Raw genomic sequence first — 23,405 nt, forward strand, 5'->3', positions numbered from 1 at the left:
CTCATCTAACCCATTATTTCCATGCAAGATGTATAATTACAGAAAACATCAGGCCCAGTAACTTGAAGTGTAGGTAACACTCTAAGAGTCTTAAAGGCACTTTGTTTTTGCATTACAGTAGTACCTACAGGCAGCACACAAGAGTTAGGGCACCATAGAAAAAAACAGTCAGAAAACAGTCTGTGCTTGGCAGAGCTTGTAAGTCAGTTTGGTAAATCATAATGAGAAAAAAGTAAACTAAAAATGTTATAAAACCGGAACAATGCAGATGGGAATATCCTCCCCAGTCAGCTCCACCCTTCAGTGGTGGCACTTCTGGATACAAAGGCTAGATGAAGATGTATCAAAGATGAAGTTATCTGAGCATATGATTTTAACTTCAATGGTATAGCTCCTGAGGAAAAAATCTGAAGCTGTTCTTCTAAGCAGGTTGGAAAGCACAGAGACAAAAGAAGCTTCCAGAACCATAGTCTCTCTCTTGATCACACATACGTCTCAAACATGAGAAAACTAGGCATAAAGTAGAGAAGCTACCCCAGCAGAATATTATAATAGGCATATTTCAGGGTGAAGTAAGTGATGTTTTATAATAATCTGCTTATAAATTTTAAAGCAAATTTTAATTCCTAGATAAAATAACAATAAATGGAGTCCTAACATTATGTGGAACGAGAAGTGTAAGGAAATCTGATACATGCTCTGTATGCTGAAGGCATACAGCAAGCCAAATTCTGATCTCATTACTGCAAGTGAAGCTGGGTAAATCTCCTAAAGTTAAAAGGCTCTTGATAGATTTTCAGTTTGAGAATAAAACTTGGCCCACCTATTGATTTCAGTGGATTAGTTGTGAGTTATACTAAAAAAAAAAAAAAAATCAAATCCTCCAAACATCTTTAACACAGAATTTAACATTTTAAATTGTTTCATTGTAGTGACAGACTGGAGGATACTTGATCCTGTGGATTTTCCTACTTTTTGTCTGTAGTAACTCAAAGGTAGAGCATATGTAAGCTACAGCAGCAACAGGTCAGCAAGAGAGCGTAAGCTCATGTTTTGCCTTTTTAAAAACCTACAGCAGATTTTGTTTTTAGAATTCACTTCTATTCAGCTCAGTTAGGGTTCAGACAAAAAGGCACTGAACGCTCTTGTCTCCCCTTGATGTTAGCAGGATGAAACCACTTGCAGGACTTGGTCCTTAGACAGGAAAGACAGGAAAGCAAAGGATGAAATCCTGGATCCTCTGAGGTCAATGGGATTTCTGCTCTTCAGTGCTCTTGTGCACTCATTCACTGTTCATCTCTAATGCACTGTCTTTGAGACTCAGAATATTTCTGTATAGGACCCTGCCCTGTAATCAATAAAAATGTCAGGAACTGGCATGCAAATATTTTTCATGATTCCACTTAAAATTGCTTCAGACTTCACACCTGTACTTATTTTTTTGGATGAAATCTATGCAGATTGTCCCACCAGACTAAAAAACATGCAAACTATTTTCTACAAAAGAGAATAATAAATACATCAACCAATCAATTTTTATAGAAGATTTGCCCCACCTCACACAGGAACCACAACTTGTTTCCACAGAAAGAGTAAGAATTGGTAGGAGGGAGAAGGATTTATTTATTGCATCATTTCTAAGTGACCTCAGCTTCACATCATGGAACTTTATATAGTTTTTAAGAAAGATTAAAACTGCATACAGAATTCTTAAAGCAATTTTTAGAAGATCACTAGTTGTGCTTTGTTAATCATCTTCTTTCACATATATAAAAGTTCTTATTTGTTACACTTTATCACTTTATCATAGAAAAGAAGTCATATATAAACAATACAATTACATAGCTCAAGAAGTCTAGAGGAACTGTTATATCTTCCTCAGTTCATATTCTGACGAAAGTTCTTCAGAATTAACTGTACTGTTACAACTTAGTAGAACAGCATTGAAATGAGGAATCTTAGTTGTTAGCCCAGAAAATATGAATAGTCTGTTTTGTTGTGTTTGTGTAAGGAAGGAAAGCTCAAGAGGAAAACCCAATTCTGAAAACGCACAGTGAAAAGCCACGCTTGTGAAAGAGTCAGTGCAGCATGGCAGTGATCTTTCAGGAGTGGATCTTGTGACACATGATGGCACTTACAGGAGCAGCTTTGAGGTATATCTAACTGGAACTACAGGTGACCAAAAACAATAGTAGGGAGCACTTTGCTTTTGTAAAATACTTCATGACGGCTTCACTCATCAGGATTCATTCTTTTCCTCCATTTCTAGCAGCTCATCAAGGAATTCCACAACTTCACCCTAGAAAGGATTAAAATTAACAAGACAGGTTAACTCTCTACTGCAAAAGGAATGGAAAAATTTTAACTATTTTAATCAAAACATGAACTGTAATAAGCTGTAAAACTAACCGGCTTTATGTCACACCCTTCATACAGAAGCTAGCACAAAAAGCTTTTAAATTGTAATTAAACGGCCCATACAGGGGTAGGCCACATTCTTGCAACAACATACAGACCTTAGAAGAAAAAAATGTTACAATTCACAGCAAATCTTGCACTTTTTCAGGTATTTAAATATACAATGAAAATCTCAAATTTAGAAAGTAGAGGCATAAATGATTAAAAAGCCTGTTAAATTAGGAAATTGTTAGAATATGATAAAACATTAAAGACCTTTAGAAAGCTTCCAAATTCAAAGCAAAAGTGTTCTGTAGAACACTAACTTTGTATCTCTGTCTGCTCTAACAGTTAATGACCTCGGTTACACCCTTCAACACACACCACTCTTTTCAACCACAAATCTTCACATGCAATGCTTCAGTGCAGCAAAAATACAAAGAACCAGAAATTCTAGAATGTTTTCTATACTGGAAACAAATGCTTTGGTTTTAAATTCAAACCAGAAAAATTACAGATATACATAGGGACCTATGATGTAATTTTATAAACTCCACCCTGCTAATATGGGCTACCAACACAACATAACAATCCAACTCTCATTCTTTAAACTACTCCTGACCTAGTCATATGTCATATATCATAGTCAAATGTGTTCCTGCAATCAAGCTTGAGTATTTTGGGTTGTTACTGCCCCACCAGCTGGAATTTACTGCCTCTTCAACCAAGCAACAGTAACTGAGCTGCAACCTCTCGTAATGGGTTTCAACCCAAAGTAACACAGGGCAGCTTAGGTGAAAAGGAAGTAGTAACATCTCAAACTATTCAAAACTGAATGAGGCAGCACATCTGCCTGCACCCTCAGAAATATGAGTATTTTCCCATTTGCCCTCCATGCACAGTTCAGAAACAACACTGCCTAAGAGAAGGGAGACACTGTTGGAATGCCTCTGCATATTTTCACTTTTTGATGCAACTCAAATACTGAACTGTAAGAGAGGCGTAGAGTGATTGAAGATGCCTAGCTTTAAATTTCCAACTTCTTATTCTAATAACGACCGTGTTCTGTTAAACTGCTTTAATTTAACTGAGCTTTTTCTCAATTTCCTGTCCATCCTTTTTCCACATAAACTTAGGTTCCAGAAAGGTCAGAAGATGTCATTTAGCTTTTCTTCCCAAACAAATCAACACTTTCTGATAGAAAAATATTCTGCTGGAAAATCTGATCAGCTCTCACTCACTCTCAAGTTTAAAATAATCAGAATTTATAACAGTTGTGTTGAAAGCAAATCATCTTTGCTTGGATGCTCATCTTCCATCTAGGAAGACTGCACCTTCAAGACATATGCAGTTTCAGACTCAAAATTCTACAGTTTTCTGTTCTGATGAGAAAACGGCACAAAAACTTTTGTGGTCAGTGAAAATAATATGAAGAAATAGAGAATTTCTGTTTATTTTGAATACAAGATTAAACATATTAACATGACATTCTTCAAAAGTGTGATTAGCAGGGAGAGAAAAGGAGAACCAAGCAAACAAAAATAAAAGTGGGAGGACAGCTGGCTGAAATAACTGCTGTTCTTGTTCCCTGTCTCACAGTTCCATCTTAAAGAACTGTTGAGTTCTTGTTACTGTGAAATGGTTTTAGCGAGTCCAGAAGGACGGCAATTTATTTTGCTTTGAATTTGTTCAAAACATCTAAGTATCCAATTCAATAAAAAAGCAAGAAAAATTGCCAGTACTTTCGTATTCCCTACTTGTCCTCCTGGTTGCAGGAAGTCTGGCAATTGGAAAACAGGAATTCAACATTTCTGCACGTTTTTCTTTATTAGAAGTATTTTGATTGCCTGAGGAGCCCAATCATGGGAGGAATTCAATACCACTTCAAAAATGCACAGCAAGAAAATATCCACTAGGTCCAATAGCCACTATGTAAGCTATATGTCATTTTAAAATTACAGAGACAGAGCCACAGAGAACTTAAGGTTCTGGTATTCTAGCACAGCTCCTAAATCTGTATGCATTAGCATTTAGGTGCCTTTTGAAGGACTACAAACAGGCAGGTCTCACCACCTAGAAACTTAATTGACTTCATATTATTTTCATGCTCATCAGAAAGGTAGGGTAATCCAAAAGATGACGATCCAGACAGAGTTCATGTGTTTTCTTTTGGCACGTTTGCAAATCCAGAAACAGGTGAAAAAAAACAATTTTTAAATGGAAAAGGATGTTTAGAAACAACAGTATTTGAAATAAAAATCTGACTGAAATCTCTGGTGTCTGGAATTGATCTCTAGAGGAGGGTATGACAGAGCTTTTCTGGTCTAATGAGACATACTGGGGAGTAAGAAAGGTTGAAATGTGGCAAAAATATAAAAATACTTGCTGAAACAATAACCATACAGAAAAAATGCTGTAATGCAAATGAATAATTGCCTGGGGTTTGGTTGTTTTTGAAAAGGAGAAACACCAGATTATAGTTAAAGACACACAAAACCTGTAGTTAAAACATTTTTGCCTGTGCTTCACCATCAAAATGTAAAACATTTGCATGTTGTTGATATTGTGGTAGGCATCCTAATGAAAAGGTGATAATGCTAAGTCAGAAGAGTTGATCACATTGTCACACTAACAGCTATGACTACATTGATCACTGTCCTTGCCCCATTAGCACTCACTTGACACAGCAGCAGGCATTTTGCATGACTGAAGTCAGCAAATATTTCACAGGTGTTAATTCCAGGGAAAAAGCCTCCTGCTCACAGATATCTAACTTTGTGCTGGACCATAGACCTGGAGCCTGAAAATCATATCACAATTCTGTGATATAATATAAGCACTGAGTGAGACATATTTCCTCCTGTTGTCTCCTAAGCTCTTTGGGTCCTATATTAATAGGAAGAACAGCAAATTTTACATACAAAGACAGCTGCAAACCCATAACTCTTTCTGCTGGGGGGGCCAACAGCCACCCAGTACTAATGCCGGTTACATAAATACGCGGCTCAGACACAGTGCTGATTTAAATCAGGGTTGTGCAATATATGGCTCACAGCATGATTTAGGAGGCTGGCTGGCAGCTGATAAGTCAGTATGTAAAGTCTGACTAAGCTTGGGGAAGAGGAGGGTGTACAGTGAGGCCAGTACATGCCTGACCGTTAGGCAGCTGGAAAGTAAGTACACACACGCAAATGGCTTGGTCAGATGCTGAGAAGTGCTTCCTTGTTGGCATGTTGGCCCACGGTCCACGGTCACTGCCTTCTGGTTTGCGCTGGAGGCCAAGTGCACATGCTGCAAGAACACCAGATCTGCCAGCACCCTGATGACCTACAGCTTTGCACTGCAGACCTCTTCCCTCTCCCAGTCCAGGGATGGTCAGCAGAAGGTGGGAGTGACAGGAAGGATATATGGGAAAAGATGGGACAGGTATAGACTGAAATAAGGGAGGTAGGGTATCATACGGCAGCAGGGGAAGGTTCCCAAACCAGTGCGAGTGGTTGGAAGAATTAGTGAAGCTGATCTCATCAACTGGAGTCTTTAATTATCTGTCAGATATTCAAGTTGAGCACCTTGGCTTAGATTAACAACTGAACAGAGGCACAAAAAGAAAGAACAAGTGTTGTACCTCAGTAAGTAGTTCAAGAAGGTCTTACAGAGGGTATGTAAGTGGATTATAATAAACAATAATTTTAAAACAGAGTTCTTGGTCAATTCTGTATAACCTAACCCAGTCTAGTGCAACTGGTGCACCAGCTATTGTAAGTGAAGCTAGAGCATTAGAAAAAAAAAGTCCTAAAAAGGAGGAAAAATGCAGAACTCCTCACTCATCACCCCAAGCTGAGTGTCCAAGACTGAGGTACACTCCAGGCCAAGGATTGTTGCTGACCTTTCCTTATGCAATTTTAAATACTGCATTCACACACTTAAAACACAACCTCTTGGAAAAAACATCTGTACTTTGGAGATTACTAGCCAGCTATTAAAATAAACAACAAAGAGGAGAAGTTACCAATATATAGCTCACTCATGGCCCACTGGACACTGATGGTCCAGCACCAACTTTTCTTTGGCCAGAAGCATTTAAACATAGTAGCAATCAGTAGCAGTTGAACTGCTCCCTGACAGATCCAGATGCTGCTCCTTTGGTTGCTAAAACGCAGCACTGCCTTCTGCTCCGCAAATATTAATCATTCCTAGGTCCTTGCCTCCAACTGCAACTGTTCTGTCCTTTCTCACTGTGGACTGGAAAAGTTCTGGAAAAAATAGTTTTCTTGCAATAACCCATACCTTCCATGCAGATTTGCTGATGGCATTTTGTATAGGGATTCCATATGCACTGCAGTGTAATAGTCTGTTCTGCAGGGAGGTATCAGAGAATATTAAAATAATAATGTTCTACAATGAATTAAGATCTACAGAAAAAATATTTTTAGGGACATGCTTTAAAGCATGATTAATTATCAGCGAATGAATAAGAAAAGGCCTTTATCCTGACTAATCCAAGAAACTGAGCTTTAACAGACAATACATACAGACAGAAGAATTGGCTGGATCTTTGTTTGTTTCCTTATGATCTATGACCCAAAAGGAAAACATTTCTTCCACAAAATGTCCCCTGGGTGTCCTTCACAGCAAAAAAATCAGATTTTGCTAAAGTTGGAAGATCACGATGACTGGAAACTTGTTCAACAGTGACACTAACAAATTTGATTCCCTTAAATTTGAGTAACTAGTTGGGGTGGCAACATGGAGTTAGGTTCATGAAAAACACTGTATTTTGTTTTTCTAATGTGTATCTAGCTTCAAGGATTAATAGCCATTTAGCATGAAAGAAGACAAAGGTCTGATATGGCCCACTGTGGAGAACACGTCCTCTGCAGGCCTGATACAGCTTGCAAACCAATACCATACAGCCCACTGACCAGTGATACTTTGAGGGGATAGTATTTTAGGATAATAGTAAGATATGTGTCAATGAGTGGCTCAGCCATGATGGCTGAAAGGTTTATTCAGCCTTTAATCAAGGAAAAGTTCCTTGATCTAAATTTCAATGAGAATATGAGAGTTCACTGTGACCACCTCAAAGCCCTCTTAGAATCCTCCATGAACAGTAAAGACCAGGCTTGACATTCCTCGCATTCTAGCAGGGAAAAAAAATCCCTCAATTCTTTGTGGAGAAAAACTATTTGGCCCTTGTTTATTTTTCAGATACTTAGTCTGCAGTGTGACCCACTGTCACATGCTTTTAGTTTTTTTCAAATATTTAAAAAAACTTAGTTGTTCTTTACATGTATGTTAAACTACTTTTCTCTAATACTTTTCCATTTCTTTTTTATATTATATATTCTGAATATATAAATTATTTTCTCATTCACCATGGGAATTCACAGTATACTGCAGTGATTACAATCGCATTTTACAGTAGTCTAATAAATGTGCTTTCCTCTTAACATTTTTGTAATGCCTGTAAACCACGAGTCAGCCTATTTTCAGAGCAACTTAAACATTGCTCCCATTGCACTGAAAAGGGAAGCCTTCAAGTGACTTTGTTTTTAAACTCTACCTATGCTCTCTTTGCTGCTTTATGCTGTACACAGAAGTTTAAGAAAATCTGGGCAAGTAAAAAATCCTCCTAATTTCAGTACCTGCAACTCAGGGACATCCTGCCATTGGTGGTGGCAAGTGGTTTACAGGCAAGGACGAACAGCTTTGACCATCACATACTCCAATGGTAAAAACAAGTGGGAAAAGCATGAAGCTTCTGAAGAGAGCCAGCCACATAGGCAGTATCTCCATTAGGAAAAGACGATGATGGAAATGTCTCCTTTTCTTTTTTCTGCATTGAACAGGGACCATAACAATGACAATTACCTACTAACTAGCTCTTAAACAGCTGCCACCAGCTGTTTTCAGTGTAGTGGTGCTATTGTAGCTGTGTTGGTCTGAGGTCATACGCAGGACAGGGTTTACAGGTCTGCTTTTACAACTTGCAGTCAGAAACACATTTGTATGCATCATTTGAACATATGTAAAAAGTGAGTTAATAAAGATGAAAATACGTTGTTAGCAATTCTGAACAGAAAAATAGGCTGAATTCAGATTATTATTTGCTATCAGCCATCTACTGGGCCATCATGCCTTTATGCTATTTCATATCTTCTCTTTCTGACAGTCACATTAGTTCAACTCTTATTCTTCTTTACATCACACTCAGGAATGAAGCACTTAAACCTCAGCTATTATACAAATGGACACACACTTTATATACAAATAAAAAGAGCAGGATTCCAGAAAAAGAGGGTCAAAGCTGCCAATGGTTTTTCACCTACTGACTAAGTACTGAAAGAAAATTCACATTGTAGGATCATCGCAGCCAAATACTTGTGGTTCTTCTGCATTTTAGAACAGCTAAGTAAAGCTATCCCTGAAAAAAAATCTTAAAGAACGCTGAATTTTTGGGCCAGAAACTTGTCTCATATAATTAGTGTAGTGCTGAAGTTATATCTGCACTAGCTGAATATCTGGCTTTTAACTGCATTTCGCTTTGCTACTTAAACCTGTGCAATACTAGAAGTTATATCTATTATAGCCTTTATGTGTTACACATCTGAACTGAAATCAAGAAGCATGATTATCCATGGCTAGCTAAGATGACAACATGTGTAATGTTCTTTTAACTCCACTGTGGAAAACTCCATAAGGATATTTAACAATAATTACTTTTAAGAAAAAGTAATTTGTAGCAAGTTGGCACTAGTATTCTGTCACCTCTACTATGTTGAATGTTTGAACTAAAGTTTTTCATTTCCTTGTGGAAAAACATTAAAAAAGTAATACAAACAAGACAGTATTTCTTGTAGTGACATATGCAAAAATCATTACTACATGTTCCATGTATTACTGGAAGAAGCCACATGTTCTCACTTGCTTTGCTAATGGCATTCAAAAGACACACGGATGATCTGGGACATGGGAACAGTGAAAATTCTAAATAAAGTGAGCGGAACCATTTGGGAATAAGGACATATTCACCTAGGAAGAGATCCTTCCACCATACCAATCCTTTTGCTTTGCCACAGGTCACTCAAGGAATGAAAATGATTTTTTTGCTCAGATTATATTATAGGATTTTTGGCCCACAAGCAACTACACAGACAGCAAACAGGGACCACAAAAACTCACAAACGGCATGGTCTGTGGCCCAAGAAGCACATGGTTTAAATAAACAGAGTGCACTAAAAAGAGAGGTTGCCTCCATCCTTAACAATTTTTAATAAAGCTTTTACCGTAGCACCTTATCTGGGTTTTTCATCAGTTTTCAGCATTCCGATAGAATAAACTTTTCTATCCATGCCAGGAGAAATATTAAAAAAAAAAATCCACTTATATTACCAGGTCCTGCCCATACAGCAGAAACTGTAATGTAACTGTTTTATCTTTGCACTATTCCTGCTCTGTCTGGACACCTTGGAAGGCTCCTGCAGCCAAGGAGAAGTTCTGCTAGCCAGGGATTTATGAGTTCACTACCAAAAGCCAGAGCGAAGCCAGAGGCATGGATGGCCTCCATCCCTCCCAGGTTCTGCAGCCCTGGTAAGTGGGGGCACAGAAGCCCTTCAGCTTTTCCCTGGGAGAGGAGAACAGAAGCTTTTCTAGTACGATGAGAGTGTGGGATATGGATATACGTGGACCCAGTTATTTTGCTGTTTAACTCAAGTATGTAACCCACTGTAATGATGCTTCCCCGATACTTCCCCAGAAGTTTAATCTTACTTTCCACTGTATTTCCCTCCTGCAGAACCTAAGGTCATTTGCTATTGCACTTGTAAAATGGTCTACAGGAATCAATGCCAACAGATGAGCACTTGTTTATTCTATATACAGTGCTTGAGTCTGAAGATTGTTTCCATAATCCCTTCTCGTAACAACATATGGGAAAGGCCCTCACAATGGACTGCTTCTCTCCTTCCTTAATTACTCATCCCTTTGTTTCAGAGGAGCAGATGTGAAAGAAGGAAAAAATCAGAAATGAAGTTTATGCCTAACATAAGAAAACATTATGGGTAAAGCATAGCGTTTACACAAATCAAGTGGGGAATATAAAAAAGCATGCAAGTATTTACATACCCTGGTGGAAATCAATACAGACTAGTCCTCATTCAACTTAACCTTATAACAAGCCTATTAAACTGTCTTTCACAGAGTTTTATCACAATGGAAAGACTTCTCAATCTTCCTAACGTCTAGTAATCTTGCAATGGAATTTTATGTATAGATTTGTTTTCAGGTCACTAGCATACTGAAAGGCAGCACAGACTTATTATTATTTCTCCACTGTAAAATATTCTCTTTCCCTGTGTGCTGGATAATGTAAAAATTGCAAAGGTGATTTCATTTTATAACATAAAACATCTTTCTCTTTTCTGTTATAACTGAAAACACCTCAGCAGTGCTCATTACAAGTATATTGCCCTATGCTGTAATTCAGCACAGCTCTTTGTCAATGCCAGCAATGAACTATTCCCACATCTGAAGATTTCTTAAAACTTTAAATGAAATGTTCTGAAAACAAAACAAAAAACCAACCCAAATCCTCCATGATTTATACTTTAATTTCAACTGTGGAGGACAAAGAAATATCTTTTCAACGATTTAACTATTTTTCCTGCACAGAAAACCCACATCATATATTTCATATCTAATAGTAGTCATTATATGTCATTTGGCCATGAACACCAGGCAGTTAAGCAGCAAGACTGGGTGACCAAAATGTTACTGTGCAGAAAGAACTAACAGATAACAGGACTTCCCTTTGATAAAACTTACAATTTAGGTGGTTACTTCTGGACAAAATTACACAGATTTTTAAATCTAGTTTAAACTAGGTTTCAAGGGGGGAAAAAAAAAAACAGAAAAATGTTTGGTTTAGATATATATACACTACTTTTGTGCCCCCTGGTGTTACAGCTTGCAAAGTGGATTGTTTTTTTTCGTCTGAGCAGACTATATTTACCGCTATGTTAATAGTGATACTGCCCCATATTCTTTTAAATGGTACATGAGTGATCTAAAGATCTTTGGATTTGCTTCTTATATTGATTTACAAAATTAAAAAAATATGATAAATTGGTCAAGGTTACAAGGAGATTTTTCCATATTAGATGAGTCCCGGAATTCTGTCTATATATCATCTTCACTTTAATATGATTGCTAGGTTTTTTGACTACAACTTTCTCTCTAGAAAACTCACCTCATCATCATCCATCACATGCTGCTTTGCGAATTCATACATTTCCAACTGGAGTGTGGTTATGTTGTGGTATCGAACTGCATCCTATTAAAAAAAAACAAACAAACTTCTATGTTATTTTAGGACAGCAAGATGGGGGTGTGTCATCACATGTATTTGAAACTATTCCAGTGAAACCAGATCCAGACTCAGCAGAAGGCAGATCCTGGGAAAGGGGGGTTAAAACGTTTGAAAAAGGAAACAGCAGAAAAGCAAGCAGTGTATCCAGTGTCTTCTGTGGATCCTTCTAACCAGAAGCACCGTTGGTGTGAGAAGAACAAAGCACTCTCCTCTTTCTCATGTTTCAAAGCATTGGCTAGTCTGAGAATAAAGGAATGAGACTACCAGAGTTCAGCAACAGCCTGTGCCTACATTCCAGTGGGCTTTGGACGTGAGAAAGCCTCCATCTCCCCATGCGCTGCTGGATGGCAGCAGGCAGTTCTGGGAAAACGGGATGCTGAGCTATTTTGCATGATCCTGACTCACTACCCAGCCTGAGTCCAGGGTAGGATTATTCTGCGTGGTCATCCATCCGTCCCTCCTCATTTCCTCAGGTTGTTTGCCTGGGCAGCACAGTTTAACTCAGAGTCAACTACCCCTGTATTTGTGAACACTGCCAATCTACATTGCTTATCCCATTTAACTCTTTTGGGGGCGAAAAACAGGAGGCTCCTCCTCTTTCACAAAGACACCCAAAGCTTAGTGCCAAAGCCAAATGCTGTTGTCACCTTTTCTACCACTTTGTGAAAATAAACCAGAGGCATTATGTTTTTTGTGTCGACTAGGACAGCAAGCAACTTCTGTTCCTATTTAGACGGATCAAAGTACAAGAAAATACAGCTGTGCGCATTTAATATTTTATATGTAAAGATTAAATTATCTGTAGTCCCCAAATCCTGAGAAGTTATCAATGAAACATTCAGAGTTAATGTGTAGGGACCTTGTTCTGTCTTTTCAGCGCATGTATAGCCAAATCTGCTTGCGGTTTGCTGTTTTATACTGTTGCTAAATCCCTCACTCCCACCAACGTCAAACATTGTCTCCAGCATGGCTAGCTACAAAGTGCAGTTCTACCCTGAAGAGCAGTGACATCTGAGTGGTCCCTTTCCGATGCGAGTTCAGACTCACTGCTACTGACTGAAAGTACCAAATGAATTTTCACTGCATTCTGTCTCTGCCAGCCCTGCAGTGCAGACTTTGGTTTCCAGCATGCAGATAAGGCAAGTCTTGCACCTAAGTCAACAACTGTCCACAAAGAAGAAGCACTTCACTCAAATGGAGCGGTATTTTTGACTTGAGATGGCTGGCCTGAGAGGAAGGAAAGCGTAATCATCAAATGAGTATTCTAACTTAAATAGTTAGGTGCAATATGGTTGTAAGCCTTTTTTGCATTTTCTGTCCTCAGCCACCCAGCTTTGTTCTAAATGGAGTAAGTGGAAAGTGGGTTTAGCTGGGGTTATTATATCCAGACACATTCCAATGCCAACAGAACCTGAAATAACAAGTAGGTGAGCAACTACATCTTGTCAAATAAGAAGTGATTGACATAAGCCCATGTGTGACTGGAGTGATCTTTCAATCAGGAGATTTCAGTGGCCAGCTGTTTTATTAATCCAGGTAGATAAGGACACAAACATACGTAAGGGGCAGACAAGGACCAGTAAGAATTTACTCATTATATTGTAGCATATTTCAGCATAAAGGGAAGAACTATAACGACATTACACAGTACATTTCTGTGCACAACTTTCTATACGGTTTTAATAAAACAGTTGTTTTTAACTCCAGAACCACTAGATAACTCCCATTTTTTACAGCTTCTAACTCACCGGTTTCCAGGGAAATATCTGAATGTGCCCAGAAGGCATTTTGAATCATTCACCTACCGATCTGGGCTGAAAATCTTCTTCCTTGAGTCCCCATTTGTCTTTATGGTATTGATAATAGACCATGTTCTGTTTCATTACTTCATCTTTTTGGTCAAACAGAAGGTAACTAGCAGCACAAGAGGCTGCATTCTTCATGTCATTCACTAATGAATAAAAGCAGAAAAAACAAACAAACGAAAAGAAACAGACAAGGTAAACGAACAAAAAGGACAGAAATCCTTTTATTATCTAAGCCCAGAAAAACTCAGATGGAAACAGGACCCATTTTCCACCTCCCCACCAGCTTCACTAAAAAAATAAACAAACAATTGCTTCCCAGAAAGAACATGCTATTTTTCTGTCCCAAACCATCAAAGGCCACAGATTCAAAAGTGGAGACTGCTTACAAGTTCTGCAATATGTGACACAACACAAGTTTGTGGCTATAAGCATCAGGTCATGCACAAGAGGAATAGGGGTATCTGGCTGCTCTAAGAGCTATCTTATTCATTTTAGGCAAAACGGGCATAACTTACCATCAACACGGATGATGATTTTCTAAATCATTATGTTCCCACAATGGTTTTCTAACAAAATCCTAACCAAAAGTCCCACCCAGGTATCCCAATATCAGTAAAGTATTGACCCATAGCTTGGTGACTCCCATTGTGGCATTTCTTAAAAGAACACAAAACTCCCTCCCACCCCGCCCCAAAGAAAACCAGCCCCCCCCCCCTTGTTACCAGAATTGACAAAGAGGGGGAAGAGTGAATGTGTGAAAGGAGTAGTCAAACAACATATGCAAAAGTCATTAATGGCTTGGGTCTACATGGCTGGATAATTCTTCCGTTTGTGTTGGAGTCTGTAGAAATGGCAGTAAGGGCAATATGTGTTCTTCACAGTGCAGGTACCTCCTCATGAAACCACAAAATTCATGGAATGTTTTATCTATCAGATGTGTAATCACTGAGCACCAGCACACTATTATTTGGGTTAAGTGGTCCCCTCTTTCTTTAAGACCCATTTAGCTCCCTGTGCCTCCATTCTAATGAGATTACGAGAATCCACTAGGAAAAGAGACAATGGTATGAGATACTCTTTAAGTTTCTCTGTGGAAGAAATTCTAAATAGTAAATCAAGAACTAAGTATTCATTCAATGGCTGGTGTTATATTCAAAGTGTTGCCTTGAAATCAGTTTTTCCTTCTCTCTAACTGAATGATATGGAGATTAAAAAAAGTTCTTGTTAGAGCTATACGTTCAGCTGTTTACCAACCATGTGGGCCTAAAAGCTTGATCACCATGGGTTTTTTTGGTACCAGTGTCACCACACAGGTCTACAAAATGAGTCTGTGTTATTGCATGGGTGTATTCCAGTGTGTAGGAAGTGGCTGGCACTGTTTACCCTAAGGTGTCATATAATGAACTACTTGGAAAAGGCAGAATAGCTCATTTAAACACCTAAAATACACATGATGAAATTCTACCATTTATTTGAACCTCTGAAAGGGATAAGTAACTTGTGCTGGCAGTGGGTATCATAAAGAATGATGGACAATGTGATACATCAGATCACACTTACTCGGTAACCATTTCATTTTTCCGACACCCAAGTGGAGACCAGTCACAAACAAGCATATTTGAAAATGGAGGGGCTTGGCCTGGGCAGAAACCAGCCTTTATGGGACTTATGTTCAGCAATTTATTTTGTCATGGATAATTTTATGAGCAAGGGAGGCATACATATGTTTATCTCACATGTCTGTTAACTGCAGCTATACAGCAAGAAAAAGACCCCAGATGTCTCATGAAAGTCCCAGAAAAGGTTAATATGCAGATTCTGGAGGCTACTATTTACATTCCAAAGCATTAGAACTAGAGGGAAAAGACTCTCAAGGAAACTTTTGCACATTATCCAGATGTTATTTAAGCACATTAAATCACTACTTACATTTATAATAAGCAAACTGTAAGTAATGGTACATGGTTGCCACAAACTTCTCGACAACAAAGCCTCCTATAATGGGTGTCAGATTACTCTCGCACTGCACTTTGCATGCAAGGACTTCAATATAATGATCTAGAGGGAAGAAAACAACAACACAGAAAATGGATAGAGCACAGTGAATTATTATAACCCTTCGCACTAGCTATCCATTAAAATTTGGCCTTGTAAAGCTCTCCTGGGTCCTGTGCAGCTGAGGCTTGCTGCTTGAAAGTACTGAGCGTCTCCAATTCCATCTGAAGTACATATCAAGTGCTGATACTCAGCCCTTCTGTAAAAGTCATTAGGGTTTGGATTTCAAACATATCAAAGCTGCAATCTGAGAGAACTAATAGTTATGTTTCACTGACACCTACAGGCAGCCTGTGGTTGTAGGTTTTATATAAAGTATTATGGAGTACCGCATTATTTCATGTGAACTTAACAGTGCTATTTTTTAATGTTTGATGGCCTTTGCAATTTTATTAAATTATTGCATAATTAAGGTCCACACACTGCTGAGCACAACAATGTCGCATAGAAAGACACAGGGTGATTGCAAAGTAACCCTCCAGAGACGGCAGCATTTGTCCCAGTTTGTATGTTCTGAAGGGGAAGACAGACACGAATATGCTGCTCACTACAGAACAACTTTCATCCAGAAAGGTTTGAACTTCAAGCTCACACACTTACCCAGTCTACAAAAGCTCAGTATAATGCGATAGGACTAGAGGTGATCTTACCTTCAAGAAAATACATTCCTAGAAAACCTTCCATTGGAGAACTTCCAAGACTTTCCAGGACAAATAACATTAAGCAACAACACCTAACAAATATTTTAAAGCCTTGGTTTCCCTGTTAGCCACATGTGGTAGGTTAAGCAAGTTATCTAAGGTTGTGCAGCAAGTCATTGGCAAAAGCAGCAGAAGAGCAAAGGCTCCTTCCCCTGTTTTTATCTCTGATGACTCCTAACCAGAAGAGCATTGAAGCTAACCGACAGTGCTTGGCCAAATGAAACTACCAGATCTGTCTTTTACAAGAGCAGTGGAGTCTCCAAACACAGTAATGTGCACTTCCAGCCAGCACTAAAAGCCAGAGCCATGAGTTCCTCAGTGGAGCAATCCCATGCAATGAAAACAGCTGTCTTCCAAACATAACTGATTGTTCAGCCATAAATATGTACCTAATGCAATCACCACATATTTCTGGTTAACATTTTCTGCTACATCTGCCTTTTACAGAAAAAACCTTGGAGGCAGGATGTATCTCCCTGGAGCAACAGCACAGTTCAGCTGAAGCTTTTCAGCACTGCAAGTAAATTTGAATTTTCTTACCTCACGGATGAGGATAAAATATTTGAAATACATGTGGCCCTGAGGACATCATGTGGTACTGCTACATCTCCTTACCACCATTACTGCTGGAATTGTCCTTTCATTCCAAGCAGGAAGAGGAAGGGTTATGGCAAGTGCCAAGTGCAGCTAGGCATGGACACAGCAGAGGAGCCATGGCTACTCTTTACAGGGGCTAGGGAATTATCTGGATGTCAGGGCTCTGGGCTACTTGGGGAGAAAGCCTGTGTTCATGCTTTGATGCCTGTGATGTGACCTCCAGCCCTTGTCTGGTGTCCTAGACACCTGCCTGCTTTGCCTACAAGTAAAGCAAGGCTTGGGGAATAGGCTGCAGTAGCTGTTCCACATTAGCTGTACAGGTGGACACTGACTCCCCACTGAGATATTATGGAGCTGTTCTTGTATCAACTTATTTCACAAAAGTTTCCCCCACCACCACACATGTTGGCTTTAGGACAAAAACTTGGGCTGGTTTTCCTTTTGGCAACTTAGAAATTCTGTTGCATTTTTCATGTTTTAAAATTTATTGGGGAAAAAAAAAAACATGCATTCTCCACACAAATATTATCAGCAACGCCTAGCCCAGAGCTCTGAGAAAATGACCTGTTTCTTTCGCTACTGAAGAGCATAGGAAATGTGCGTGCGCCATTTTGACAACAATCACAAAAGGTGGTATCCCTCTTCCTTTGCAAAGCAATGAATTTTTCAAAGTTATATGCTTAAGAAAAAAAGTATCTATCTGCTAGCAAAACTGTACTGTAGGTCAGATGAAAAAGAGGCAACAGAAACTTGTCATATTTATCAGAAAGAAGATATTATCACCAGTGATGCTGAAACCACAGAGCGGTTTTGGAAGGCAGGCTAAATATTGAACTTCAAAGGCAGCCAAATTGATATTGAAATTATGGTCAAAGATTTGACTGAATAACTATTGCTAGCTGGATGGAATAGTTGTTACTATTTACATATCCGTTTTATTTTGACATGCTTAATTTCCATGTTAATGTGAGAACCCTCTGTTCTGACATCCCCCTCATATATATTACATTAAAAAAAAAGAAGGGTAAACCAGAATTGAAGCAGTTTTTAGTGACTCTGATAAACTCATATTGGCCCAAACTGAGCAGGGAGCAGCCTGTGCATTTCACATTGCAAACTGAGGAAGGGGGACTTGGTAACTCATTCTAAGGATAAACTGAAATGCACTTTCAGCACTTTTTTTTTTTAACCATTTCCTAACCACTCACCTGCAATGGAGAGATAGAACTCTTTAAAATCTTTGATCTCTCGGGAGCCTTCACAGGCTGCTGTACAGTCATCATAGGCTTTGAAAAAATCAGGAAGAGCCAGCTCCATGTCTGAGATGGACGTTCTCCAGTTGTCACCGTTGTATGCTCTCACAGCCCTGACAAAGAGATTCTGAAAAACAGGCAGAAATGAAAACTGGTGGTAACTGATCTGTGGAAAGCTGTGTGTAAATTTTGGTACCCTGGGTACCAAATGTCTTTTCCTTTGAATTATGAGGATTCAAACACAGTAAAAGAGGTCTCTGTATTTCTTAATTACTATATAAGCTGTTACTCAGTTTACATGAGGACAACAAACACAGATGATTAAGGGATTTTACCAGATATTTACTGGTAGGGTATGTAATTCCATTTCAGATTAACAGAAAAATCTGCTGGACAGAGGTAACAGTGTGATTCTAAAGGAAAGATTTTGACAGACATTTTCAATGGATTCTGAACACTAAATATCTTAAATATTTTAAGCTGTGTTGCTGCAGCACTCACACATTTGAATAACTATATGCACCTCCTTAGCTGTATATGATTTGCTGAGATTTATGGAGCAGTGAAAAGCACAAGAGGTGAGAATTAATGAACGCATGAAGAAGGCAGAACAGAGATGTCTCTGAGGAAGACAGGAAGAGGGAAAGTAGAGTAAGACCTGAGAATATGTAAGCAAATGAGATCCTTGAATCTCACACTATAAGACAAGTAAAAAAAAAGTTCCAAAAGACCAGACTATGAATAAAAAGCATACCTCATAAGGTTTTGTTTCCAAGTCTTTAATATGCTCCTCAGCATCAGGCATGGTCTTATAGAAGGCCATATTTCTTTGCATCATTTCATCATCCGGATGCTTCAGAAGAAATGTGTGAGCTGCTGCAATAGCTTTTGGAAGGTTATTAGCCTAAAGAGGGATTGGGGGGAGGAGGAAGAGGAAAAGAACGTTAATTGAAAAAGCTGCTTCAAAGTTTCCCAGTTTTTGTCAATGAACTTTCCTGCAGTCTCTGTATTCCCACACTCACCTCTACTGAAACCAGAGTCTAAGCAGATATAATGGTATGGTAAATCTGACAATAAGTTTCTCAGTTTTACTACTACATGCACCACTGTGAACATTTCATTCTGCTTTTCATTTTAAAAGTCTATTATTACTGCAGATAGTATAGATGATGATTATAAATAGAAAAGAATACTTTTTTCCTCTTCCATCTCCACCGCTCATAAAGCTGTCAAGGCACAATATTATACTGTTGCTCCTGTGCAGGATAAATCACACAGCAATTACTGATGTTAACTCGTAGATATTGGGCAGGAGTTATCACTTATCATGTTTTCATGGTGTTTATGTAGCTTATTTGCCTAGCAGCATAGGGGACAATATTACAGTAATATGTCTTCCTGATGATGTTATGAACTTCCAGCAAACAGCAGTTATTGCTCAGCAATTGTGTCCTAATGCATTAAGTGATTTTCTGCACGCATTTTAAAACTAACCAAATTGCAAACTTTAAAATCCATTAGAGATACTTTGCCAAGTACGTGTTCCTCATTTACAGCTAAGTATGTGTCAAATACGTACGTGCTTCTACATTTGTGGGCCTATATATATACACATAAATATATATAGCATATATTTATGTAGAGAGAGAGAAAAAGCTTTAAGTATTTGTGAAATATTAAAACCTTTTCTCTTGTAAGAAAAGATCCAGATCAACATGTCCAGACAGTGTATGCATGTGTAGGCAATACAGAGTTTCACCTAACATCTGACATAGTTTATGGAAAAGTACATATAAAACTATGAGCAAGAATCACAAGCATGTATGCACATGCACTCCTCCATTTGTATCCATAAAAAAGTACTCTTTCATTTCAAAAAGAAATTTGAGAGACTATTGCACCACAGAAATACTTCAGCCTAACATTTGCTCTTGCTGCTGTGCTGTAAGTGTCAAGGTGCTGGAACGATGCCAGCTGCACTTCCTGGCTGTCCCAAAACCATGCACTTCCAATCAGCTCAGACGCTGCTAAATGCAAAGGGAAATCTCAGCTGCACTTTCGTCAAATGCCTAATATCTCTTGTGTCTTATGCTTTAACGTTATTTGCTGGTAGGCTGACAGGTATTTCATCTTTGCTTAGTCCGTGATTTACTCTTGGTTTCAACTTTCACCACTAAAAAAAAATAAAAAAAAATTGTAGAAACACATTCTTAAGTAAACTCAGCAGCCTTGAGAAAGACAGCCCTCCAGAGGAGCAAGCAGCAGCACAGAAACATCTGCTCCCAGGATCTAAGACGTGGCAAAATTTTACTGTTGAACACACCTGAATAAATACATGGTCACCCTAAAAAAATTACATAAAGCATTTCCCACCCCCTTTTTCCTACATGGTAAATGATGTTACGGAAAAAAACCGTGACACTCCTTCTTCAGGAAACCACCAGCCAGGAAAATCCCTTTGTATGTAGCGGCTTGTATCTGCGAAATCCCTAGTATGCTGAACCCATTCAGAACTCTCTAATCAAGAGATAAGAGCTCAGCGATGGAGATTTTAAACAACAGATACTGGAGAGAGAAATGGCAAACTGCACCTCACAAACCTACTGCAAATGTGGTCAAAAAACAGTTTAAAGGGGGAGAGGGGATTTCTCCAATTTCCCTTTTGCATTCATACCTGCCAGATACTAAATTGTATCAGAAACAATAAGTAGGAATAATTTTTGTTCCAGAAACATTATTTACATGATACATACATTGCAAACTTTGTATATACTGCCGGGGAAAGGATAGTTAAAATAAGTAGGGCAATAAATGGAAACATTTGCGATGATGCCATTTTGGTATCTATATATTGATCTGAGAATTAGAAGAGTGACTGCCCATTCCATTATTCAAAAGAAATGCCCCTTGTTTAATACCTTCTGTTCTCTAACCTGTGTGCTGAGGCTTTAGATAAGTTTTTCAGTACAATCTTAGAGATGACTTTAAATGCACAAAATTATGCCCATGTAATGTTGTGCATATAGACACTTACTGTCTCATGAGAACACATTTCCTTGCTTTAGCTTATGCAACATGGGAAAAAGATTTAAACTTTACATGAGAAAAAACAAAACAAAACAGTCCTACAAGGAAGACATAGCAACAGTTAATAAAAAGTGTGTTTTCAAGCAGCAATCTTAAAATGAACACACAAATATACAACCCTATATAATGAATACTGTGATATACTGGGAGGGAGTCCCTAAATGGAAAAAACAATCTAACCAAACAAAACAATTCAGGCTTGCTTACCCTCCCTGCCCCCTCAGCTGTCCCATTTATTTGAAATGCAAGTAATTGCAGTATCTGAGGGGGTGGAATGAGGGATGGACCTTCATTTAGAGAATGACAAAAGATGAAAATGAGAAAGGAGTGAGAAAACTGTGAACTAGATGCTAGACAGGAGGATGACAAGCTAGAAATACATGATGAAACCTGGCAAAAGAGATGTCCCCAGTCTTGGCTGACCTTAGAGCAAAAAGTAAATACTATTCCAGGGCTAGCAATAATATCATACTTCAGCAGTCGATTTTAACTTTTTTTATTTCCTGCAGTTGTAACAAAATTGAGGTTTTGTAGGCATCATGTTATCTGTAAGTCACACGCTGAGGACTGCTGTACTCGAAGAAACTGGAAGAGAAGAGAGCAAGTGAGGAAGCTGGACAAGCTGAGGGAGAGGAAGGAGTGGAGCGAGCTACAGCATAGCAGTGGCATGAAGCGTTTGGAAAGGTTTTAAAGAAGGTTAGGAGAAATTAAGGCAGACAGAAAGGTAAGAAGGCCAGGGGTATGAACCGCACAACTACGAGAGAAAGAGGCAAGATCTGGTGGCTGGGGATTTGGGACCAACTGGAAGCTAATTTAGGGGATTTGCCAGACGAGTTGTGGAAAATATGGTGAAGAAAGTTCAGGATGGTGCCATGCGGGCAAGTAAGGGGAAAGGCAAGGCACAAGCTGGCCCACGATGGGTTACGCAAAGGTGGGTGGAAGGAAGGGGCTGAGCGGTCTGCTGGGGAGATGAGGATGCAGAAGGCCGGCACCCTGGGAAGGAGGGAGGGAGCCCCAGCTAGGGAGAGGACGGAGGGGGCAAGGAGGAGAAACGCAGTGGGGCAGATGGGTGTTTGAGGCTAGAGCAGTCCAGAAGAGGTGACAGGGAACGAAATGACGACTATGGCCTCGGATAACCTGCTCTGAGGACTGCAGGTGGGCAGGACGCCACCTCGACGCTACCTCCACGTGGGGAAACACGGTTAGGAAGGGGAGGAAGAGGAAAGAGGGAGTACCTTGAAGTAGGCGAACTGCAGGTACTTGTAGGGCTCGCGGCGCTGGAAGTCGTCGAGGAGGTCGCGGCCGGGCTGCGCCTGCCGGAAGGCGGGCAGCCCCTGCTTGCAGCGCCGCAGGCACTGCGCCCGCCGCAGCACCGCGGCCAGCAGGCGCAGCTCCGCCAGCGCCCCGCCGCCCGCGGGGGCCGGGGCCGGGGCGGCGGTGCAGTTGCGGTGGCAGAAGGCCTCGCTGTCGCGCAGCAGGCGGTAGAGCCGCATGCTCACCTCCAGGTAGCTGACGCTCTCGGGCCAGTTCTCGGTGCTGTACTGGTCGAGGCCGTAGCGGTAGGCGGACTCGAGCGGCATCAGCTCGTCCCGCGGGAAGCTGCGGAAGCTGTAGCGCTCGTACTGCGCCCCGGCCGCCGCCAGCAGCGCCGCCAGCGCCAACGCCAGCCACATCCCTGCGCCCGGCTCCCGCCTCGCCGCCGCCGCCGCACACCACGTCGCCGCGACGGGCAGGGGGGGCGGCGCCGGGGGCGGGCGAGGGGGCCGGGCCGGGAGGGCGGGTTGTGCGGCTCCGTGCCCCGAGGTGGGCAGCCGGGGCCTCCGGGGCCGCTCCGGCCTGCGAGCGCCTGGCGCCGTCTCACGGCAGAAGCTAAGCGGGGTCAGGCCTGGCCAGTGCTCGGGTGTGAGACTGCCTGGGAATACGAGGCACAGGGAACGTTTTGTCCCTCTCCGTTTTTATTTATCCCCCCCCCCCCCCTTGCTTGCCCGGGCCACGTCGAGGCTGTCTTCCACCTGCTTGTGTCCTGCCAGCAGCACGGTCTGCTAGCGTGACACAGGCCCAGCAGGCGAGCAACAGGCTGTTCCTCCGGGCTTGGAAGAGGGAACGCCAGAGATGCAGAAAGACAGGATCCTTGTGGGTG

General features: G+C 40.3%; 1 protein-coding gene across 1 annotated transcript; it reads right to left on the minus strand.

The window, feature by feature from the left end:
* Positions 1-1,599: 1,599 nt before the first annotated feature.
* CRTAP (cartilage associated protein) lies at positions 1,600-22,968 on the minus strand. Its single transcript, XM_067292449.1, has 7 exons — positions 22,501-22,968; positions 18,933-19,082; positions 18,134-18,305; positions 15,502-15,630; positions 13,570-13,715; positions 11,645-11,728; positions 1,600-2,299 (listed from the first exon to the last, which is right to left on the minus strand). Exons 1-7 carry the CDS (start codon positions 22,936-22,938, stop codon positions 2,240-2,242), a joined length of 1,179 nt encoding a protein of 392 aa, XP_067148550.1. The 5' UTR covers positions 22,939-22,968; the 3' UTR covers positions 1,600-2,239.
* Positions 22,969-23,405: the final 437 nt, after the last annotated feature.

Source organism: Apteryx mantelli, chromosome 2 (assembly GCF_036417845.1).
Source record: "Apteryx mantelli isolate bAptMan1 chromosome 2, bAptMan1.hap1, whole genome shotgun sequence".
Lineage (NCBI taxonomy): Eukaryota > Metazoa > Chordata > Aves > Apterygiformes > Apterygidae > Apteryx > Apteryx mantelli.